The 24,636-nt window shown below is 40.6% G+C and overlaps 2 protein-coding genes across 7 annotated transcripts in view; both read right to left on the bottom strand.

Annotated features, from left to right (window-relative positions):
- Positions 1 to 6,766: 6,766 nt before the first annotated feature.
- Positions 6,767 to 12,300, bottom strand: LOC113575193 (cytochrome P450 3A30-like). The gene is made up of 13 exons (XM_027006602.3): positions 11,811 to 12,300; positions 11,634 to 11,727; positions 11,491 to 11,543; positions 10,660 to 10,759; positions 10,386 to 10,505; positions 9,952 to 10,037; positions 9,476 to 9,624; positions 9,149 to 9,270; positions 8,962 to 9,049; positions 8,682 to 8,842; positions 8,336 to 8,562; positions 7,924 to 8,080; positions 6,767 to 7,721 (listed from the first exon to the last, which is right to left on the bottom strand). The coding sequence occupies exons 1-13, from the start codon at positions 11,876 to 11,878 to the stop codon at positions 7,629 to 7,631; spliced, it is 1,518 nt and encodes a 505-aa protein (XP_026862403.2). The 5' UTR covers positions 11,879 to 12,300; the 3' UTR covers positions 6,767 to 7,628.
- Positions 12,301 to 13,269: 969 nt separating this feature from the next.
- sdk1a (sidekick cell adhesion molecule 1a) overlaps positions 13,270 to 24,636 on the bottom strand; it is a 181,967-nt gene continuing 170,600 nt past the window's right edge. For 5 of the 6 annotated variants that reach the window (XM_035528817.2, XM_081699295.1, XM_081699297.1 and 2 more), the window contains 10 exons: positions 22,495 to 22,610; positions 21,709 to 21,895; positions 20,912 to 21,049; positions 20,085 to 20,246; positions 19,599 to 19,724; positions 19,113 to 19,277; positions 17,167 to 17,304; positions 16,777 to 16,897; positions 16,087 to 16,216; positions 13,270 to 15,553 (listed from right to left, as the gene is read on the bottom strand). In XM_035528817.2, the coding sequence (XP_035384710.1) occupies positions 15,281 to 15,553; positions 16,087 to 16,216; positions 16,777 to 16,897; positions 17,167 to 17,304; positions 19,113 to 19,277; positions 19,599 to 19,724; positions 20,085 to 20,246; positions 20,912 to 21,049; positions 21,709 to 21,895; positions 22,495 to 22,610 (1,556 nt within the window). In that variant the 3' untranslated portion in view covers positions 13,270 to 15,280. The remainder of the gene's footprint in view (positions 15,554 to 16,086; positions 16,217 to 16,776; positions 16,898 to 17,166; positions 17,305 to 19,112; positions 19,278 to 19,598; positions 19,725 to 20,084; positions 20,247 to 20,911; positions 21,050 to 21,708; positions 21,896 to 22,494; positions 22,611 to 24,636) is intronic. The other variant, XM_081699294.1, reaches the window with a different exon arrangement.

The raw sequence follows: 24,636 nt of genomic DNA, 5'->3' as shown, positions 1-24,636 counted from the left end.
GTGGCAATAAAAATATAACAAATATACTTTAATTTTATATACGGTGGCTGGAGTAACGGCTTTGTATCGGACACATTTGACATTCAGTACTTTTCTTTCAAAATTGCAAACTATTTTAATGGTCAGATTTACTGAGAGCTTGTTCAACAATGACGTCAACTCCCACTGACCATTCGCCGCTTTCTGTTTATAAACATAGAAAGAACAAGAGAGACCTAAAACATGGATACTGGAATGACATCATGCGTTTTAAAGGTTTACACGGAGTTAATTAGGCCAATACAAATTCAAAGGTTTGGATGGTCATTAATCTGTAAATGTATTTTATTGCTTTCTTACCTACACCAACAACCTAAAATGGCTAAAAGATAAAGAGAGAGAGAACACATGCTTTTTCATCTTTTTCAAATCTGTGGAACATGATATTTTAATCTGAAGTCATCATAACATCTTGTTTTATTACTGTTAGTTTTATAGCTATAACCAACCAAGCAATGGTTAAGAAAATGACAAAGTTCATAACTTCTGCAGTTCTACTTCAATGTAATTTTAAAGCACACTAACCGGTCCACCTTAATAAGATAACAGGCAGTGTTACCTAGTCACGGTTCAAGTAACAAACTTGATAAGGAACATATTAAAACCTATCTTACAATGTCAGCAAAGGACCATATGGATGAGTTCATTTATCATTTACACATAAGAAAATAAACCCTTAAAAGCTGATAAATACAAAGACAGTGGATTACATTTCTTTACTACAATTCAAACAGCAATAAAGAACAATATTGTATATATCACATGATGTTTGATGGTTATATGTTATTTCATAATATGGTGTAGAACACAAGCAAACACACACACACACACACACACACACACACACACACACACACACACACACACACACACACACACACGCATATACTATCTTTCTTTGGTGTATTTATATTTGTAGAAGATAATCAGTGAAAGTCATTCATAGTATCTGATAATCAAGCCTAATACCATTTTAGTGTACTTATTCAATAATTAGTAATCACAGTTTACTCTAATACTACAGAGATCTTAATTTTCTTAGAAGGTTTACAAGGGCATGCTCTTTTCAGCAAAGGCAGTAATATGAATCTCACCCATGCAATGCTCTCATGGCAAGTCAAGACAAGTTCTGTGTTTATTTAAGTGATATCATTGGCTCATGCTCATATGATTACAGGGATTAAGGCTATGGACTAAACTTTTTTTAAAAAATTGGTAGCAATCCTTCTTTTTGCTTGGGTCCTACATGTTTTCATAAAATATCTTTGACTGTCTCTTGGAGTTCATTTTGATGTAATTGGTGTCTTCCAGCACATGTGTCTTCCTGTAATGTGTATCTCCTTCTCTGTGTTTGTTTTAAGGTTTTCACATATACATATTTTGCCTTCAATGCTCTGTCTCCACAAACACAGACATGAACAGACAACCACTAGACTGACCCTGAGAGACAGGATAAAGCTGGCAGAAGAATTCAAACAAGGACAAGGCAAGAGACATTGGGCACCATGCCATCACGGGATATGTTCTGGAGAGATTTATTCCATTTAGAGAAAGATTTGGCAGCAGCATTGCCCTGTCTGGGAATAGTAGCTTTAAATGATACTATTCTTCAAAGTAATTAAGAGAGTCTTTATATGGAACAAATGTTAGATCTTAAATTTTGACTGTTCTTTCTGAATATTCATATAATTGTAAGAAAAAGTTCAACCAAAACATGGCAGCATTGCTCTGCAAATAATTTATAACTAAAGGCCTTATTCACAAAACATTATTTAATATGCATAATTTGCATACAGTGGTGATCGAAAGTTTGCAAACCCACAAAATTGAACTAAAACTTCATCAGATTGTCACACAAGTCCTGAAAGAAGATAAAGAGAACCAAATCAATCAAATGTGACAAAGATATTGGAATTAGTCATATACTGAGAAAAATGATCCAGCACTACATCTGTGAGTGGCAATAGTATGTAAACCTTTAAGATTAGCAGATAATTTGAAGATGAAATATGGGGATGGGATGACAATCAATGGGATGACAATCGGGTGGGAGTGGGAACTTTGTTTTATTTAAAGAACAGGGATCTCGCAAACTGATCTTCACAAGTGTATCATGTCACGAACAAAGGAGATTTCTGAGTACCTCAGAAGAAGAGTTGTTGGTTGTCATCAGGTTATAGAAGGTTACAAAACCTCTCTAAACAGTTTGGACTCCACCAATCCACAGTTAGACAGACTGTGTACAAATGACAGAAATTCAAGAGCATTATTACCTTCAATAGGAGTAACAAAGATCATGGATAAGATCAAAATAGAACTTTATGCTTTAAACATTCAGCATTATGTTTGGAGAAAGGAAAACACTGCATTTCAACATAAAATCCAATCCCTTCCATGAAATATGTTGGTAGTAGTATCATTGTTTGGGATGGCTTACCATCATTGATGGAACAATGAATTCTGAATTTTACCTGCAAATTCTAAATGAAAATGTCAGGCTAACTGTCCATGAGTTGATTCTCAATAGAACGTGTCATGCAGCAAGGCAACGGCCCTAAGCACACAAGTCATTCTATCAAAGAATGGTTAATGAAGAATAGAGTTAAGGTTTTGGAATGGCCATGTCAAAGTCCTGACCTTAATACAATATAAATGTTGTGGAAAGACCTGAAAGCACTTCATGGGAGGAAACCCACAAATATAACTGAGCTGAAGCTGTTTTGTATAGAATAATGGGCTAAAATTCCTCCAAGCCAATGTGCAGGACTAATCAACAATTACCGGAAATGGTTAATTACAGTTATTGCTATACAAGGGGGTCATACCAGATACTGAAAGCAAAGGTACACAAACTAAGGATTCTAAGGATTACACTTTTCTGGGCTGAGATTGATGTTATCATTCCTGAGATCTATTGGATTGGAGCCAGTCCTACAACTCAGGGTCATAACAAGTGGCCCTCACCCTCCTTCACCACTATGTTAACCTTCCATATTCTGAGTTTCAATCCCTGGTATTCTTCCAACTTTTCAAATTTTCTTTGGATGATTCCATCATTTGGGTTTACCACATCCATTACCACTCCTGTCCTCTGTATCTTATCTACTATCACAATGTCTGGATGGATCATCACCACTTGTTTATCTATCTGGAACTGGAGGTCCCACAGGATCTTAGCCTTCCTGTTCTCCACCACCCTCTGTGGTTCCTCCCATTTGGATTTGGAGGTGTCCAGCTGCATATGTTCCTGTATATGACCCTGCCACATTGTTGCATCTCTCAGCATGTTTTCCTTGCCAGGATCTTTTATCCTTCTACTAGGTGGTGGGTCCTTTGCAGTCTGCATCTTGAGTATTGTCTAGTGTGAAACGTCTGCTTTGATTGACATAGTGCTTAATTCTTGATCTTTTGCTGCCATGATATACATATACTGATTATCCATAACATTAAAACCACCTGCCTAATATTGTGTAGGTCTCTCTTGTGTCACCCAAAAAGTTCTGAGATATTAAGGCATGGATGTCCTATGGTATCTGGCACCAAGATGTTAGTAGAACATCCTTTAAGTCCTGTAGGTTGCAAGGTGGGGCCTCATTGGATTGGACCTTTTTCCAGTACATCCCATAGATGTTCAATCAGATTGTTTAGGTGGGTGGCACATGTCAATGTCACATCCACACAAATGCCAGGACCCAAGGTTTTCTAGCAGATCATTGCGCAGAGCATCAAATTGTCTCTGACAGGTTACCTTCTTCACATAGTGCATCCTTTCATCTTTTCCCCATGTAAGTGATGTATACACACCCAGAGGTCCACACAATATAAATAAAAGATTATTCATCATGTGAATCATTATGTGAATGCTGTGTCTACGCAAACCTTTTAATCAAAACCAGCATTCACCTTTTCAGGAATGTGTGTTACAGTAGGTCTTCTAGGGGATTGCAGGCTTGGGAGCCCATGATCCTTTCATTTGGACACATTTTGTTGGTACTAACCACTGCATACTGGGTACATTCACACACACACACACACACACACACACACACACACACACACACACACACACACACACACACACACACACACACACACACACACACAGACTAAAGTGTCCTGTGCATTCATGGATGTGCCATGTGTGGCCATAGATGTGTCAAGCTTCCTCTTTGGAATCACAGAAATGACATTATTTTTCTGTTATTTGCATTTTGTTATTTATAATTTCTGATCAGAAATATTATTGTACATTCATCAATGTTCCAGAAAGGTTTCAAACTAGCCATGCAATAAATAAATAAATTAATTACATTAAAAAATCCCCAAAAACGGCAACTAAAATGTGAACAAAACATGCTCTTACTGTTGAAGGTGTGATTATGTTGTTCACAGTTTCTCAGCGAGCAGACCCAGCTGACAGCACAGACACAGTTATAGCTCTCTATCATTAGCACATGGTAATACACACGCAACACAAAACACATGATTTCTCAGGCTGTCTAAACACCTATGATTGTTCAGAATGTTTTCATAACACTCATCAGGGTAATCTAAGATTAATCAGACCAGCCACAACAAACACATATATATATGGGAATCTGTTGAAAATTTTGTTATTGAGAGTGTTGGTAATTAAAACATGATGTGCGTTTTGCGTGCAGAAACAGAAACACAATTCACCGAAAGTAATGCGTAAATCATGGAACAACCTACATTTTGTTTTATACTGTAGCAACCCCTGTTGGCGCATTTGAGTAATGCAAATGTTATACACAACACTTTGACATGTCCCAGAAAGCACCCGTAGTTCACAGGACACTTGAGCTGCTGCTTCTTCTTCTTTTTTTTCTTCTTCTTCTTCTTCTTCTTCTTCTTCTTCTTCTTCTTCTTCTTCTTCTTCTTCTTCTGCTTCTTCTTCTTCTTCTTCTTCTTCTTCTTCTTCTTCTTATTATTATTATTATTATTATTATTGGTAATTGCATTAATGGCTTTTAATAACTATTCTGTCTATAGTACAAATGAAAATATGACAGCTTTAGTTTGTACACCATAAACAAGTGATTCTAGCACTTGATTGTCTATTTTTATTATTAATACACTTGATTGAAGATTGCCATCTGCCATTATCAAATTATCATTATGGCAAATTATCATAGTATGCATAATATCATAGCACCTTTGGCTGCTAGGTGTCAGACCTGCCTTAATACCATGGGTGTGCAGTTTCATCTCTGGCTGAAGGCAACAAATTTGGTATCAAGACACTCACTGTGATTGGCAAGAGCTCACTGGAGGCGTGGCCCTAGGAAACTTACTGGGGCCCCTGATTTTCCTAGCCCTTATAAATGACATGGCTAGGGCATTGAGAATTGTTGGAAATACGTAGATGATCTGAACCTCATTCATGCCAAGGAACTAAAATAACATCCCCACAAAGGGTTTTAGATAATTTAGACAGGTGGGTTCCAGATATCCAGATGACATTAAATCCAACAAAATGCAAAACCATGGCTGTGACATTTATGAAGCCTCCTCCACCTCATCCTGCTTCTCTTTATCTGTCTACAGTGGGATAACCACACAAATGTTATTATCAAAGATCCAACACCAAATTACACTTTCTGCAGAGACTGAGAAGAGCTGGGGATGCCACCTCTGACTTGATAACAGAGTATACTTGTCCCATTCTTTTGTGTATTAGATATTAATTATTCATTATAAAAGAATATTTTGTAATTCCTCACAAATTTCAGTTCTATAAAACTACTGTGAGTGTAAAAAATATACCCAAATCGAAAAAGAGGTATATTCCACAACAGCCTTTCATAGTCATCCTAATTTTATTTATGTATTTATTTATTTAATAAGAGAGGAGGTGAATTGCCCAGGTAAGGGATGTTCAAGTTAGCACCCACATCTCTAAGTGCTCAACATGCATTTAATTACTACATTGCTGATGAAACATTTGATTTATCCATACAATTTTATATCAGCAAAATGCCTTACTACCATTACTCCTGCAGAGATTGTGTTTGTGGCACTAAAATAAATTTTACAAGTTTAAAATTAAAATTCAGTACATTTTAAACAGAGTCTGTGCACCTCACACTCTCAATAGGATTATTTCTCAGCATACAATCTAAGAGCTGTACAAGCTGCTTCTGTATAATAGGATAGAGGATTACACACAACCACAACCCTTATGTCACTGCTGGTTTTTAAAGGCTGCCACAGGTGTACCTCCATACAAATGTTCACAAGGCAGGTTGCTGGTCTGGTCCTACAGGTTAACCTAAAGATGAGAGCCCACAAACAGCAGGCAGTAGCACATTCAACACTTGCAGGAGCTGTGGTTATCCAGTTCACTGTCAGACCCCACTTATTAGCATTTTACAGGAAGAGTTACCCATGGACACGCATGGCCAGTCTTAATTTTCCTTTCTTGTTTATTGCTCAGTTAATTTGCTAATAGTAAATAGCAAATTTGAGAATTAATGTGCTGATTTGCTTTATTGATGCTTTCCAAATGTGTTTACACTGGCTCTTTATCAATGAATGAAAAATAAATGAGCAAAAAAGTAGTTTCCTCCCGAGTGTAGTTCACCCTTCCTTGAACAGTTATTAGTTCCGTATGATTTCAAACTATAAAACATTATCAGGGATATGATTTTTCTGTTTGTAAATTCAGTGCGAAGTGTGTTCAAGGCCTTTTCGAATGTTAGGAATGTTAGGAAAAGCATTTTATTCACCAGAATGATTCCAAATAGACAAAGCTATGCAATCTCTCGGAAAATAGCAGTGTTGTGACCTCTGATAAAGTCTAACACGAGATTAATCCAACATGCTTCAATAGTGGTGCTACAGGCAAGATAAGAAATACACATTTACTGTCTATGGATGGGGTCACGGTGTGGCACTAATGGCAGTAATACATCCTTTTAGTATTTTACTATTCTCTTCTAGACCATCACACACCTCAAGGTTCCACTGGGAGCCTGGTGTTAACACTTAATTTATAGATCAGGTTTACAGTCTGGAGATCAGGCTCACCAGAATTACAGCAATTTAAAATACACATTACTACACTTCATCAAAGCTTTATAGAACTAAATTAAAATACAGGCCAAATAGCTGGGAAAGACAGAAATATATTGCAATTTGATCACAGTGTAATGGGACTGTGTTCAGATATTATGCACACATCAACAACAAATACAAAATACAGTGCACTAATTTATTTACCTATTTACTCTAGTTTTGTCCATTTTCTTACATTAATTGTTGATAATATACACATCATTTAATTCTTCTTTTGTTTGGTCTGGTGTCTTCTACTTTGGATGCGTCAGACACTTTATATAATATACTTCTGTCTTTGCACTATGTGAGTGTGTAATTATGCATATTATGCATGCACTATGGTCAATATTTGCTACTGCAGCACCCAAAGTATGTAAGCATGATCATCCTAAATATAGCATTATAATATATAAATAAAACACACCATCATGAATTCAAGGGCGATAGTGTATATGTAGGTGAATCTCTACTCTAGGCAAATAATTTCTCATAAAATAATCCAGCGATACTTATGCTTCAAGTGGAACCTTCTCAGATCTTGGTATAAACTTCAGAGTCACAGGAACTTTAGGTTGAAAGAGAGCATTCAGTTGAATAGGAATCTGGGGTAAAAAAACCAAAAAAAACCAAAACAAAAACAAATGCACAATTCAACAAAGTCAAAAAGAATTATAAACCAAGCATTAGTATCCAGTGCAAAAAAATGTATCATATCCAGTCTGCCTTTCATCAATATATGATTGCTCATCTGCTGTATGTGTACACCCAAGGTCTACAAGACCATTAATGAGAGAAAATTCCAACCTGTGTCTCTTTGCATGTCTCCATGCTGAAGTTCTGAAGCAACTTCACCACCACCACTTTCATGATCATCAGAGCAAACCTCATTCCCACACAGTTGCGTGGCCCAAGGCCAAAGGGCATGAAAGCGTAGGGGCTGATGTCATTTCCTGGACTGAACCTTCAGCAATCAGAAAGGCCACCATGTTAATATTGCTTATTCAGCTCCACATGGAAACATGAGTTCTGTGATATAATGTAGATGCTTCAGGAATCCATTCCTCATTTCTGTTTCTTTATCTGATACTGTGCTAAACCAACCTGGACACCAACAACATACAAATCAGCTAATGTACTGTCATAGAATAATGCTCTCGATCATTTTGTGGAGCTAAAAGACAGCTCTCTCTCAGCTGGGGCTGAGCGGCAGGGTTACCTCTCTGGCCTGAACTCCTCAGGTGCCTCCCAGAGCTGTGGGTCCCTGTGCAGCACATACGTGGGGATAGCCACCAGAGTTTGTTTAGGTATGGTGATCCCACTGATCTCTATGGTCTTCTTACAGACCCTCTCCAGACGGGGGGCAGTAGGGAGAAGCCGCATGGACTCATTGATGACCATGTCCAGGTACTCGAACTTCATCAGTGTGTCGTAAGTCATTGGAGCCTAGCAGAAATGAGACTGAGTCACAAGTCATTTCATTTTCTTCTCTCAGATAATTCTCATAAACTACTTTAACAAGTACTGTTAAGTGTATGGATACTTGGGTAGATATTTATTCTCACGTCAAGAGGAAAGACTTTGTCGATCTGCTCCACCAGCTTGGTCATGCAGTCTGGATTAGTCACAACATTATACAGAAGATAAGTGAGAGTGACGCTGGTAGTCTCATACCCTCCCAGTATGAAGATAAAGGACTGAGAAAGAATCTCATGGTCAGTTAAACCTGTGAACATTAAGCAAGCCAATAGTGTAGAAAAGGTTAGGTAATGTGGTACAGGAGAGTACTCAAGTTTAATACGGTTCATAAGATGGGTGGTTCCTGGGTCTTATTGCTGGTATCACCTTTGGAAAGATGCTCATTGGAAGCCTGCTCCGCTTGGGAATCAGAAATTTGGCTCTGGATCATGAGCTGCAGGAAATCCACTCGGCTCTGACAAAAGCAAGGAACAGTAGTGCTTCTTTTATTTGCAACATAGTTACATGCAGTAGCACTCTACTAATAGGTATAGGTTAATTATTTCAGACATACATTATCATTGTTATGCTGGTCTTTTATCTTCTTCAGGGCACTGTAGAAAAAATCCACAGATGACTTAGAAAATAAAGTCACTCCTAGTTTAGCTAAAAGTGGAACAACAAATGGGAATAGAGCTGCAAAAAAAAAGAGAAAAAGTAAATCACAAAGACATTTAGGTACTGTTTGCCTGTTTCTGATTTCATTCCACACCCTAACTCCACTGAACTATAACAACAAAAAATCATACAGTGTGTCCTAGGTTTGACAGTTAAAGAGGTCATTCCAAACTGAATTATGATGATTGTATACTCTAGTCTAGCAATGCTGAACAGGACATACTTATAATCAGGAATAAAGGACTGAAGAAACTGAAGCTGAAAATTTTCTTGATGTGGGTGACAAAAGGGTCATTTGGGTTGTTTATAGAATCAATGTCCACACTAAAGGAGGAACTGGCAACAACGTCCATGGAGTAGGGAGCAAGGACGCTGGAAAAGAGAAAGACTTGTCTTAGAAAAGAGCTTTGCCTTTATCAATGCTTATAGACAACTACATAAACAATTTATGAACATGCATGATCACAGCTTGGATACACAACAAGAATTTGTTCATTGTTTCATCAAAAACAAATTAGATTAGATCACCACTCCTCAGATCACCATGCTATGATGGGAATGTCATTTGTACTTCAGTCAGTTTCAAAGTGATTAGGTATAGTGAGTCATGATCACAGTTCTAGCTACAGTTGTTGGTTCATGTGGTGGGACATGGACTAACACATGGTGTCTGTTGGGGTGTTTCAGATGTACACATACTCTTTAATTTTAATGGCCTCTTCTGGGTTTCTCTTCTTCAGACTGTCAATGAAGCGATCTGCATATTTCTCAGCTAATGGAAAGATCTGAATTACATCAGATAGGAAACAAATGGTGAGATGATGGTTATATACAAAGTGACCAACCATTACTTTGTTGCAGACCAGCCTTTCCATAATGCCAATTTTAGCAGCTAACACATGCATCTTCTTCTTCTGAACTCTCTGTTGATGGTTTGAAAATGAAACATGATTGGACCTAATTTCAGCAGATGTGTGTTCAATGTGAGACAATGGTAGTGATCAGACAGAAAGAAGTCTGACATGTCAATTGCCCATGTAAGCATTTTTTAGGCACATTTAACTAAAAAGTGTGTTATATTTAAAACAGGATAGCTTCTTATGGTTGTGCTATAAGCCTTTGCAATGCTGCACCTCCTTTAGTTTTCCACTTGTAAAGAACGGAGAGAGCGAACCACGGATCCGTTTCCACTTCTCATCTTTTACAATGGTTATCCCGTCAGCAAAGGGGCCAGCCAAATCCATGTTTGTTTCCTAAATACATCATAGAAATGTAAAGTGTCAGATTAAACCTGATTACATGCTTATGTTCTTGTTAAAGATAAAATTTGGATATAACAAGGTTCAGAGGAAACAGTATACTGGTTTCAGGTAGCAAATGTGAATGCTTATAACAACTACAACTTACCCTTCTATTAGTGAAAACAGAGTAACATTCTTTCACCATAATGGCTTTGATCATTTCCTGATCTAAGACCATAAGAATTGGTAACCTCCCATCATAGATCCTTAGTAATAAAAAATGCACATTTGATCATATTAGACAGTTCCAGTACTTTACTTCCATCCTACTGAGCCTCACAGGACAAGCAGAATTATCTGTATGTCTTAATTTGCATAATCAGCCTGTAGCTGTGGTAGAAACACAGGCAAGTAAGGCAGTTGCTACAAATCAATATATCTAATAAAAATATTTCTTTCACTGCAGCTGATATGCTAATAAGCACAGATTTGCCTGTAGTCATCTACAATATGTCAGAATGATTAATCACCTACATATTTATATAAGATTTCAGAGTGCTTATCTGGTCTTTTTATTAGTTGGTGGAAAGTGCTTTTTCTGGATTTTACTTTACACACACACACACACACACACACACACACACACACACACACACACACACACATACATATATATATATATATATATATATATATATATATATATATATATATATATATACTGTTTATAGTCCAGACTCACTCTTATTGCTCACTCTTTTAAATACATACATAACTTATATATATATATATATATACACACACACACTCACACACACACACACACACACACACACACACACACACACACACACAAAACGAATAATTTACACTAGTTATTAAATATGCCTTAAGACTACCAACTAAAGAATAAGCCAGGAGTTTAAGAGGTTAATTCATATTCAAAACAATTTCTTTAAAGAATGCAATCAAAGCTTGTGATCTCTATCCTACTCACCCCCAAACTTTTCCATATTTCTTAAAACACGCCGTATCAAAATTGTAGAAACCCTGAAACGAATTAAAATATAAACGGCAAACAATGTGCTTCTTACTTATTCAGTATCAATATTCATACTTCCGGGTGCGATAATTACACACCTTTGTGTAAGACAGAAAGGTTCCAATGAAGGGCCAAGGCCTTGGTCCTAGGATCCCAAGTTTTTTAAAAAATCCATACGGCCAAACACCGTAGCTACAGATAAGAAAAAAATAACCTACATAATTATTACTGCTTACTAACATGTTATCATATACGCTGTAAGACAACATACTCACATAAGAAGAAGGGTGATCACCAGTATGACAAGAGTCCATGTCACAGACAGAAATGTGAGCGTAATCATTTTCTTTTCGCCAAAAACAGCAAATCTGTATGAACCGTATGGTCTAGGTGATGGTGCAGCTCATCTGCAGTTCTTGGTTTGATAAACACCCGCTAAGAAATGGTTTAAAGGTCTAAATAGTGGGCGAGGCGCGTCCAGTTAGCATTTTCGGTTCCGCAGCGCAAATTCATGGTTAGGAGTTTTCTCAAGAGACAGGATTTACATGGAGAATACACTAACGCGTAGCCTCCGTACATCCTGTTTTGTTTTGTTTTTTTGTTTTTTTTTAGTGTTTTTTCTTTTACATATGACGTCTCGAGAGATGCTGTTGGACGAAAGTATGAAATCTCTGGAGTTGATATTAGAAGGACTTAAAATTTGAAATGCGTGTCTAATTACCTAAGAAAAAATGTAAACAGGAACCAATTTAGGCTTACAAACTTATTACTTCTGAACACACTTCCTTGTTTACTATACTTGGAACGTTTATTCTTCCTTTTCACTGATGGCTTAGAGCGCCACATAGCGGACACACAATTTCCAGAATTCTTGCGGCCAGCTCTGGTTGGCACTTTTCCTCAAATGTATAATCTAATTATAGTTGTTTAGAAGGACAGTCTTAAAGTAATTAAATCGTAACTCTCTCCCCCCAAACTCCAACACACACCGTTATGTCTTATACATAGTAGTCTATTTCTATTTTATAATTTGTAGTTCACTCACTGGCCACTGTTACATCTTAGAGATATGTTTTATAAATGCTGAATGCAAAGTGGTGGCCCATCTGTGTCAGCCATCCTCTATTCTGTTCATCACTGATTGGTTTCTGGGCACAGGACCCATTATTTTCACACCGGACATTTGCGTGGTGGACTATTTTCAACACAGCCTTTACATTGACATGGAAGAGGATATTGGGCTGGTGTGAATGTATAAGGTGTCCTTACCGGTGTCCTTTCACCACGTTAATGTCACTGCTGGATTGACAGTGGCCTGCCACCTGAAACTATCTGCTAACTTCAGTCCTTTGGTCAAAAACGTTCCTTTGATGAGGGGTTTGATGATAACTAAAAGCGTGCAGCTAACTGGCTAGCCGTGCATGGCAACAGGGATGTGATTTATAAGTGGTGTGAATGAAGTGGCTGCTGGGTGTATGTAGTCTGTGTGTAGTCTGTATGTATGTGCACTGCTAGGTTTCATTCCCACTGAGAACATATATTGTCATGCTGAGAAATGTGTAAGTCACTTTGGATAGGAGTGTCTGCCAAGTGCCGTAAATGTAGACTGGACAATGTTTGTCATTTTAATTTTACGAAACTGTAAAATTTAGTGATGACAATATTTAGAATACACATAGCATGAGGTGTGCTGTGTAGGTGGGTTGCAATAATATACTGTTGTAGTTCAAGCCATTTATGTCAACAGCAAACATTTAATTTCTCTTTAAAAAAAAAAGTGGGAAATAGTCTTTACTTCATGAATGTCCATGACATAAACTCGTGCTGAGACAGACATGATGGCAAGCATAAACCATAAACATTTCCTTTTCCATTACAGTAAATTATTGTTTTGTCCACCACTGTGATTGGTAATTTCAAGAACTGCAAGAAATAAAATTACATTGTAACAAAAGTACAAAAGGTGTTGCATCACTCTACAGTAATAGTACAGTTTAAAAAAAGATGAACAATACAAATAAATCCTAGATCACATTTATACATTTCACGCCTATAAAAAAAAAAGGCAAATATTCAGTCAAAGCTTCTGTGGTAAACAAAAGTGAAGCTAAAATAAAAAAAAAAAGAAATATGGAAAAATGAAGGAAAAAGAAAGCTATGTGCTTATGGCTTAAGAGGACTGGACATATAGGGTTCTCAATCCATCTCAGGACTTGTCAATTTCACTCCGCTTCTATTTCCAGTAAAAAAATTATTAAAACAGCAGTTGTGCATGGTGCATGAGTCAGAAATCATAAGGTCAATTACAGTGCTATAAAATTAATATATGCCCACTATCCCAAGTTCCTTTTCTGAAGGTTTGTATGGGACAATTTCTTGAAACTTGTGATTTAAATTTTTTCATTTTGTGCTCAAATTTCACTTTTGGAACACCCATTTTTCTGAAATGGCAAGATCTTGTTTTCTTTAACCCTAAACTCAGAACCTCTCACATTCAGGATGTGGGAACCCTGTCAATAATGTGCTAAAAGTCATCTAGGCTCACCTCTCACCTGGTGATCCTGCAGCTCTACTCCTGGGGCGTGGCCTGCACTGCATAGTCTGGCGTCTGCTGCCTGCACCTTCTGCTCTGCCTTAGCTGGGTCAGAGCTGCTACTTCTCCAGCACTCCATGAGCCAAGACAGCATCAGGTTAACCAGAACAGGGGCAACATTACACTATAGCTGGGGAACTGTTATGCAGTCAAACAGCATAAGCAGACCTGCATTCCAGATCTAGACTTAACCTAGCTTTCAAGGGAAATGTTCAAGGCAACTGGGATTTCTCCGAAAGTATGCTTCAGTTTAGGGACCTACGACAAGGCAGAACCTGTGTTTGTAAAACTGGGTCCTTCAAATGAATGCTGTTCTTAAGCCTGGTGAAAAAAAACCCTTCAAAATAAACAAACAAACTGAATTGTTAACAGCAGTGTTCCATGTGAAGATGGTGGCATGCGACACGTGAAAAATCACTGTACGACTCGTGCTGTGTTTTGCTGCCCAAGGGGGGGTGTGAGCAAGTGCTGTGGTCTCCACCGCACGCCTGTCAGTGAGGCAGAGCTGCAACACCCTGCGCTTTCACCCCAACATCCACCTCAGTTCGGTGACCTTTCCGATAACAAGTGAAACACATGGAGATAGACACACTGAAGGTGACATGACATTATAGTATATAGTAATTACAGAGTACTTGATCCATGTAAAATCCTTCCAGTGGTTTGTCATAAAGGGAATCTTGGTAGGAATGATCATTTTCAACTGTGAATGTGTGCCACCATGTCGAGTGTGGGAATGTAGTGCTGACCATTACATTGGTAGGCCAAAACCAGGAGTTTCCTGTTAGACCCATCTTAATTCCCATTTGATAAAACATCCAAGGCTGTGGCCACTATAAACAGCAGTAACAATAACATACACTCTGAACTCTGGGATTATCTCTGCTCCTGTGATTGCAGTGTTATTCCATTTTGCTGAATCAGTCAAATACTCCTCCTTCACACTTACCGTCACACCTGCTAATCGACACGCAGTCTGAACTAATTGAGTGGTCAATCATAAACATTGTCTCTTGTAGTGCTCGTGGTGAAAATACTGCTGAAATGTCCCGAGTTTTGTGCCTTTCCCCTGGGGTCTCCCTTCTCAGGACCAGGGGCCCCACAGCAGGGAGTGGCCCCCCATCCCCCCACCGGCTGGGTCATGCCGGTGCATCACACAAAGGATGAGAAGCCTGTAATTGGAGTTCGGGATCCTGGTGCGGGCTGGCCGGCAGGTGTGTAAACCCCGCCCACACTGTGCTGGGTCACCACCGTCTGGTAGTAACCGTCGGCATCTGAGCTGACACGCTCCTCGTAGGAGCAGGCCAGTGTCTGCTTCAGGCCTTTCTGCTGTCGTTTCCACGAGTTGAAGTAGGATGGGTCGCTCATGTAGTGGTTCACAAATGAATGCTTGAGCTGGTCCTCCTCACAGTCGCTGTCTGTGGCCTGGGGTGAAATCAAGAGGGCCCAAATGCACTTGAATTGGTCTAATACCCCAGCTAATATACAGTAGACCAGTGGGGAATGGTGACACTAAGTAATGTATTACTGCAATATGTAATGTAACAAAGTAGTGTAATGCACTAGAGTGCATATTCTTGTAATCACATTACAGTAACTGATTTAATTAGAATTTTTCAGTGTATGCATTGCATCTATTAAAATACTGTTAATTGCATTTAGTTTATTTATAGTATTACTTCATTACTACAGAAATGATGCATATCTGAGTGTTTGATATAGAGAAATAATTGCTTCCCTCCCTCACTTTGGGTCTAACCACCTTGGAGCAATACTTTTATCAGTGTTAAGTAATAAATAGAATGAAAGAAACTATATCAATTCCAAGAATAATTGCTGGTCCAGAGGGTAACAATCAGGCTGTGCCACCTGTGTCTGGGCACACACATGCCCAGAAGTGGGCACCTCCAATGTTGTGGGCTGCAGTGTGTGTGCGTGAGCCTGCATGGTGTGTGCACCTCAGACTCGGACAAGTCTGCTGGCCTCTCCGTCAAGGCTGTGCACTCTGTGGAGATTGCACCATTGTAGTTGTTGCAGATGTCTTCGTCTGAATAACGAAGTCCAGCAGGGTTGGGTCGAGGGGGAGACCTGCCAGGAAAGACAGAGAGTGATGGCCATAGCAATGGGCTCACACTGGACATATAGCATTAACCCTAATTACTTAAATATTCATAAAGCCTAGATATTCGGTGCATTTTAATTAAGGTCTCATGGCAGTCATGGATTTCTTTGAGATTCACTTCTTTGAGATGGACTTCTTTGAATATTGAATGGGTTTTAAAAGTCTTGGATATTTCTAAACACTTATGTGTATTTGTTACATGATGCAAGGTTGGTGATGGTTTCATATATGCGACATCTTAAAAGACATGTGACTGAACCTTGTTTGAATGTTGAAAGTACAAAAGCTAAAAGTTGATTTCATTCATTAATTCTACCTGCTGAGCTAATGAGCAAATCCAGGAGAAATCCAGGGGAGGATTAACACTTGGTGACCCTGAACTATTTACCTCTGTTTGAAAGCTACTACTCAGTATGGACTTAGGCAGTGTGCCAGAGGCTCTACGCTGAATGGCAAAGGGCCCTGGGGAAGAGAACATGACCTGGCGGTGTCTCTTTGCTGTCCAGCTGACCCTGCTAGCACCCACCTGGTGCCGTTTCGTCGCAAGAAGGAGCTCTTGACGTGGACGGGTCTGCTGTTCAGTTCCAGAGCCGTGAAGCCACCGTTGTCCAGTGTGACAGACTCCTCCATCGTGGAGACAGCTGCACCTGTCGCAGTTAGCATATCATCATCATGTCGACAAAGTCACCCGTGCCCGCAACCAATGATAGCATGATGAAGCTTTAGAAAGATTGTCCATTTGTGACAGTTCTCAAAGGGTTGGGAGAATGAAACATGTATGAATGGTTCAGTAGTAGTTCTATATTAGTAGTAACTAATTCAAGCTTAATATGTGCTGAAGCAAAAAAAAAAAAATCAGGGTGTCAGTCACCAGTGTTGTGTATGATATGAGGGTGGATAGGGGATGAACTCATACCTGTCCCACAGCTCTTGTACTTCCTGCTCTGTCCGTGCAGGACAAGGCCAAAGACGAGCAGGAGCAGCAGGATGAGGCCGCACAGTGCCAGGACCAGCAGGAACCACCACTCCTCATAAAACGGCGTCTCCGGCTGGGCTGCGGGAGCCGAGAGGAAGATGGCCATGAAGGGTGGAGGGGGGAAGGGCAGAAGATGACTTTAGTCCCTAATAGTCAACACCTTTTATGAGCTTCCAAAAGCAACAGACACACAGTATTGTAGTATGACCATAAGTTTCTCCTGTAAGCCAGCAGATGAACTCTCACAAACAGCAATAATTAATAAGTCCATGTATTTATTCATAATAAACAAGGGGTATTTTGTGTATTTGGCAGGGCCTTATTTATGCTGTAATCAGAGCAATATGAGGTCTTTGCAGAATTGTCAGAAGTAAGTGGGCAGAGGAAGCTGTGAGGTAAACAAGCACGACATCAGTGCAATATCTAACTGAAGGCTGGCACTAACGGGCTGCTGCCAAACACAGCCATGCCTCCGCATGACAGTAAGCTTCTGCAGATGGTTTTGCTACTCATTTCCTGGCAAAATTAGTTGGGGGAGTTGCATGTATTTGGAGAAACAGGGAGGGGAACAAAGGTGGTGTGTGAATCTTATCTCCTCTCATGAAATCTTTTGTCTGAGCCAAGCAGAGAGTGGCCTAGATGCGTCACTGATCTAAGGGCGCAAACTCCCGCGGGCCTTTGCTGACAGCTGCGACAACACTGCTGTGACGGAGTGACACAGGCTCGGCCAGAAATAGTGTAGCACCTACAGTAGAATAGTTCCTGTCTAGAGACAGGGGGACCCATGCCTACACCCTTCTGCCTTTTGATGGACAAACAACAGTGAAGGTGCTCTGCTGGTACATGGGTATCTTAAGAAAAATGTGCGCTGCTTCATATCTCTATAATACAATGAATCTTTATAATACAGCGACCATTTGTCTCATTGACTCGGCAAGGGAGGATTATGATCAGCCACATTTGGGGTTAAATGGGTGTTTTTTTCTATAAACTTGGCAGGACACATCTCCAGGTAGCTTCACAACAGCAGCCAAGGGAAATAAATGGCTGTTCCAAAACAGAGACCGAACAAGACCGTCTCACTGCCAAATAGAAGGTCACTGATATATATGCTGTGGAGAATGTCATTACATGGTCAGGCACGCACTGTTAGTAGTGCATGCCAGCATCAGTGCACTGCTAGGGGCTCCACACTGATCCTGCGTGAAAGCACAAGTTTTCTTAGAGGTGGTTAAAGTGAGGATCCACAGATATGGCCATGGTCGAATTAAGTACAGCATTGGGCTCCATCACTCAAGGCACATCACTGTAGTGGAAGCCTGATATTATACACATTTTAATAGCTTTTTGCTTATGAGGCTTATGGTTTCAGAAATTCTATAAATTTTGGTAGCAAGACATGCATATATAAATGTCAGTTAAAAGATCTTTTCAGCTCATAAAATGAACTGAGCACTACTAACGTTATAATTTGTGATGTAGCTTTATAAGTTATGATCAAAGCACTTGTTCAAACCTGTTCTCTTTACATGATGTCATTTAAAGATTATGCAGTTTAATAGTTTAATAACCCATTGCACTTTATCAATGCTGATAAGGAACTGACTAACCTAGTGCAGAGTCCATGTGGATGCACAACAAATACACACATGATCAAAACTGATATCTTAACAAGTCAAAGCACTGAAGAAGCCTAATGATTAACCCGAACCAGTTTCAAGTCATGCATTTTAGATCCTATATGACCAGCTTTGTGACAATTCACAGGTGCTACTGTTTTCAAGAATGCTTCTTTGAATCACACATCAGCCTGCCCTTAGTTATTTGTATTTTGTGCATTTAATCTAGAGAGGCTAAACGCCAGATAGTTAGGAAAGAGCAGTTACCTGACATGGCAGCAGAGGGCGCACTTGGCTCGCCATAGCCATACTCATTGATAGCCAGCACTCTGAACTGGTAGCTGACTCCCTGCCGCAGTCGTTCCAGGCTCACGCTGTGAGAGGTGGTCGAGGGCGGCAAGTGCCTCACGAAAGTGTCCCACAAGGCCTCATCTGGGGATGGAGGGGTAAGGTCATGAGTCAAAGGTCACTGTGTTCACCTGCTCACTGCTGTGCTTGCTTAGCTAAACATGGGCCGTCGCTAGTGGCTGTTTCGCTAACAATGGGTGTGTCTTTGAAGTAAGCTGGGAACAGACTTAAATATATGCTCTGTCATTAAAACTAACAAAGTTGGTTACTGTGACTCTTTCTCCATCACATCCCTCAGGCAAAGTTGACAAGTCTTTGCAGCTAAGTTACATGTTGTTCATGCCAACTGTTTAAATATGGAAACAAATGAAGAGACTGAGGCATAGGCTTGGTGTGTTGGCATACCTGAAGGGCGGGCCTCAATGGCATACCCTGTCACATGGCCTGCTCCCCCATCTCCTGGGGCCCAGTGGATGGTGAGGGTTGAGCCAGATTTCATAAGTGATATTTTGAGAGGTGATCCAGGAGCTCCTGCATAAAAGGAGAGAAGAGCTTAGTGTGGTGCAAACTGCAGTCTCACTTAACTCTCTCTGACCAATGGACAGAAACCCAACCTTTTTTTGAACCTGAGATAAGTTTTCCATAAACCAAGTCTCTGGTTTGCAAATATAGTTTAGATGTTTATTTCAAACTGTCATAGCACAGGAGAATGAATAGCTACATAAACACAAGGGCAAGCAGAGCATACGACGCAGGTGGTCGCTCCACGTGCCCACGTTTGTCACCTAGCAACTCATGCTCGACAAAATACTTTCTTTCATCGCTGAGGGTTGTGCCTATGTGAGCTGTGTGAGACGACTTCATTTGCTGGATTGCTCATGATTCACTCACCCTCCACAGGGCCCGCCGTAACATTGGCTGTGACCTCTGGGCCATAGCTGATGGTCCTGGCCTGCACGCGGAAACAGTAGGTCACTCCCTTCGTCAAGTCACGCACCTTCAGCCAGCGCTGCCAGCTTCCCCGGATGTCCACTGTGATTACCTTGGTCACACCTGCATGCACATGCCCCCCAACACATACCCACACACACAGATACATGAATGCAAGAATATACCTAAATGCAGTTTTGCAAAAATACACATACACACACAAAAACACGCACACATACATACATACACACACACACAAATGCATGAAATGTACAATGAATATACCCAAATGCAATTTAAAAAAAGCACGCACACACACACACACATCTTTCTGTGGGCCAACAGGCCTTAGGCTCAATATAGCCTCTTATTTATTGATGAAATTAAAACAATGAAATGAATGTTGACCCAGAGGAAACAATAACAATTTTATTTCCAGAATTTTCAGCTCCAGGACAGAATGAAGGAAAGCAACAAGAATAGCACTGCAACTTATTTTTTTTTTAACAGAAATTACCACTGACTCATAACCAGCAGAAGTCACTGGTTCATAACTCGTTTAAAACCCCTGAGAACCCCCCTGAGGGCTTCTTGACACTTGATCGACACTTCAGAGGTGAGCACAGCTGCTGGGGCTGGACTTCCAGCAGTGCTGTTTGCGACACGGCACTGCTGCACAGCCAATTTAAACTGAAATGCTCGAAAAGCAACAGATATACTTAATAACAATGGCCCACAGTGGGTGAAGTGGGAACATGGGGAAATGTGGAATGGCATGTAAGACGTACCGTGAATGGGGGCTGAGGGCTCATACACCACTCTGTAGCCATCCACCACACCGTTTGGAGTCAGGGGGAGCCCCCAAGACACATTAACAGCCGTGCTGGTCACTTCAGAGAAACTAATAAAGCTAGGAGCACTGGGGGCTGAGAGAGAGAGAGAGAGAGAGCGAGAGAGAGAGAGAGAGAGAGAGAGAGCGAGAGAGAGAGAGAGAGAGCAGAATATAAGGAAGTAAAATATCAATAGGATCATTTGCACAACAAATAATGAAAAGAGGAGAACTAAAATACACCATGTTAAAACAGCACATCAGGGATGACCATTGGTTTACCCTCCTTGCAATTGTTTGAAAATATTTGTTGCCTTTATTTTGCTGTTGTGTCCATGCGCGGACTGTTGCTTTGGGAAATGTCAAAGAAAAAGAGAAGCTGTGCTTCTCTTACTTGTACAAATTAAGTCATTGACCATTTGAATAATTTATTAATTGTTTTGACAAGTGACTCATGCAGGATAACACCTCTGTCATTGTGATGAGTCATAACCCCAGGTCAGTGACTCTCCACTAATATATGGTTTAGACCAACAACATTCACAGAGACCATAATTTAATATGCAACACAAGAGTACACATATTACACATATTGTGGAAGAATAAATCAATCATGTGCTGACCTGGTTTTCATGCATGGGACATTGAGGTTCACCTGCTCTGGTTTCAGGTATAAGCTATGAGTGGAAGAAGCTGGGTTGCTAATGCTAGTTGAACTGATGTGAAAGATGTTAGCAGACAGAAGTAGAGCCTGACCTGCTTGGAGAGTGCGCCCCTTCCTGGGCTCACTGAGTGGGCCATCCCCTGCTGCATTAAAGGCTGACAGCTTCACCATGTAGTATGTGTAGCTGGTCAGGTTCTTCAAGCGCACACTCGTCTCAGGCAGAAAGAGGATCTTCACCTTTTCTGTCTCGTTCTGGTTCTCTATCTCCCAGTAATAAATCTGCATGCAGAGACGGAGTAAGATGGAAGTTTAATCTGATTCAAACTCACATGTAAAAGGCACCCTTGCTGCATTTTAATGACGACGTTCTTTCCCATAGTTGACTTGTGTCTTTCGAACACAAGACAGATACTGCAACTTACACACACTCAATGAAACTGCCTGCAAGGTAGAAAAACAATTCTGCCACATTAATGCATGGCTTCCCTTACAGTGTCTACCTCAGTGTCATGCGTATTTCAACAGGGATTCATTTAACCCTGACCTGTGATAATTATTTCATGACCCAAATGGTCTGGTCTTTTAAACATACGGACTAACATCATTATCTATAACAGTACAATGTAATAGTGAAAACTGAAAACATTTATTTGCTTTACTCTTCACACCCGGGGGGGAGAGAGCAGGAGCGAGCAAGCGAGAGAGAGAGAGAGAGAGAGAGAGAGAGAGAGAGAGAGAGAGAGAGCGCACAAGGGAGAGAAAACGGAGTGCTGGCAGAATGAGGAGAGGTTGTAGGAGGAGGAGTGTTTGCAGAAGAAGGAGGAGTGGTTGGAGGAAGGAGGACAGGATGTAGGATGAGGACAGGGAGAGGTTGTGACCTTGTAGCCCTGGATGATGCCATTCTGGGTCTCCACAGGAGGCGGTTCCCACTGCACCTCCAGCTGGGTGGATGACATGGTGTTCACTTGGATATTCTGAGGAGCCACGGAGGGTGCTGAGAGGGTAGGGGTGAGATAGAGGCATAAACACAGCTACCTGCCATCACCAGCTGTGCCACCTACTCAAACCTCCAGCTTAACAACGCACACTGACACTTTCATTTTAGCAGAACAGTCACACACACACGATAGCTGTAACTGCACACCAAGATGACTGGCACGTTGGCTTCTTTTTCACGAAGTCTAAGGAATAAGAGACCAAAGTTGCAATCCTCACCAAGAAAAACAAAATGCATTTTTAATCAGGGAGACTTTTAAAATCATAGCAATCTTAAAGGCAAGATGGCATGCTCATTTTAGGCTCTCTGTGTGTAATCCCAGTTTGTGTGGGGAGGGTGGTAGAGTAATTTAGGAGTGGAACTGAGGAGCAGTGAAAATCTTCAGGAGCATTCCCACTGAAGGAGTCATTACTAGAGTGCTAACAGGCCACTGCTATGTTCTCCCAGGCAGCTCCATGGTGGCATCGGTAGCAGTAGAAGGTTTAAAGGACAGCACCCTTCAACCACCCACCCATGGACACAGATACACACACACCAACATGACACACACACTCCACACCCCAGCCCCACCTCCTCATGACTCATTCCCCACCCCTGCTTGTCCTCAAATGGTGCCACACCTGATGTTAATCAGTAGGAAATTCATTTGTTTGTTTGGCCGTTCCCCCTCCTGCTGCCGGGAGTAATCTCCTTGCCTGGTCCCCTCTAATGACGCTGTTAATAACCTGATGCTGATAACCCTGTGCAGGTCTGCCAGCTGCTTGAGTTCTTTATGACAGACTCATATTTACTGCTTCATTAAGCCTCTTACGAGAGGCGGCCAAAAGCACCCCAAAGAGGTGCTGGAAGGAAAAAAAATCTCACCTCGATGAAATCACCACCAATGCTTTTATTAAAGGCATGTTGCCATGGTTGCTGTTTTGTAGATGCTGGCCAAAAGTTATGCGAGGTGCATGGCCATGAGTTATGCAAGGAGTTATGCAATAATGCGAGGTGTCACGCACGAGTATGGAGCTCTGGGTGAAAGGTACGAATTTGGGCTCTGGGTGTTGGGTATGACCATGGGGCTCTGGGTATCAGTCACATCCATGGGGCTTTGGGTGTCAGTTCTAGGTGCTTTTGCACCTGCCCCTTTCCCCTCATTAATTAAAAAGAAACCCCAATCATTAATTCAATCATTGTATTTTAGTCAGCTATCTTTTCAATCCTACTCTTGCTTGAGATGAACTTGTTGCTCTGACCTTTGATCTAATTTGCACCATCCTTGATGTTCCCCTGAAAACCAGGACACAACTCATCTGGCTACACCTGAACTTCAGGCCATGAAGATGCTGGATAACACCTTGAGTGCCTCTATAAGAAAACTGGATTTGCAGTGCATTGCTTGCTTACATTGACATCATTAAACATTACAGAGATGCTCTTTATATTACCAGATCTGCCCATCAGTCATCAGCAGTGTGTAACATGGTACGATCATGAGCCGGATGCACACACTGAGAAGAGTGAGATTTATTAAGGGCAAATCCACAATCAGAGTCATTGGAACAGTCCAGGTTCAGTGAACCAACACAAATTGTATGAGAATACATAATATGCAAGCAAACAAAAGCACACAATGGCAAACAGGGGATGCAGGCTATAACAAAAATATAAGTAACGAGAAAAACTCCATTAGCGAAAACAAATGGGCTAGGAATAACAAAGAGGCTGGGATTCACGCACGGAGGCTAGGAATCACAAAGAGCAGCTAGTATTTAACACACAGAGACTGGAACAAATGAAGGCTAGCATTAACAATGACCAGCAAACAAACGGAACAAGACAGGGTATAAATACACATACTAATAAGAATTAACAAGACACAGGTGCTACAAATAATGGGCGGAGAAAATGAAACACGGAAGCAAAACAAATACATGAGACAGGGTAACCATGGAGACAGGGACACTAGGAGGGGTTGTCCGTGACAGTGAAAACAGCAATAGACCTCATGCTTTGTTCAATACCACCACCAGGCTTA

Source organism: Electrophorus electricus, chromosome 2 (assembly GCF_041902795.1).
Source record: "Electrophorus electricus isolate QZ-2024a chromosome 2, ASM4190279v1, whole genome shotgun sequence".
Lineage (NCBI taxonomy): Eukaryota > Metazoa > Chordata > Actinopteri > Gymnotiformes > Gymnotidae > Electrophorus > Electrophorus electricus.
The sequence above is the reverse complement of the archived record's forward strand: the minus strand, read 5'-3'. Positions and strand labels throughout refer to the sequence as shown.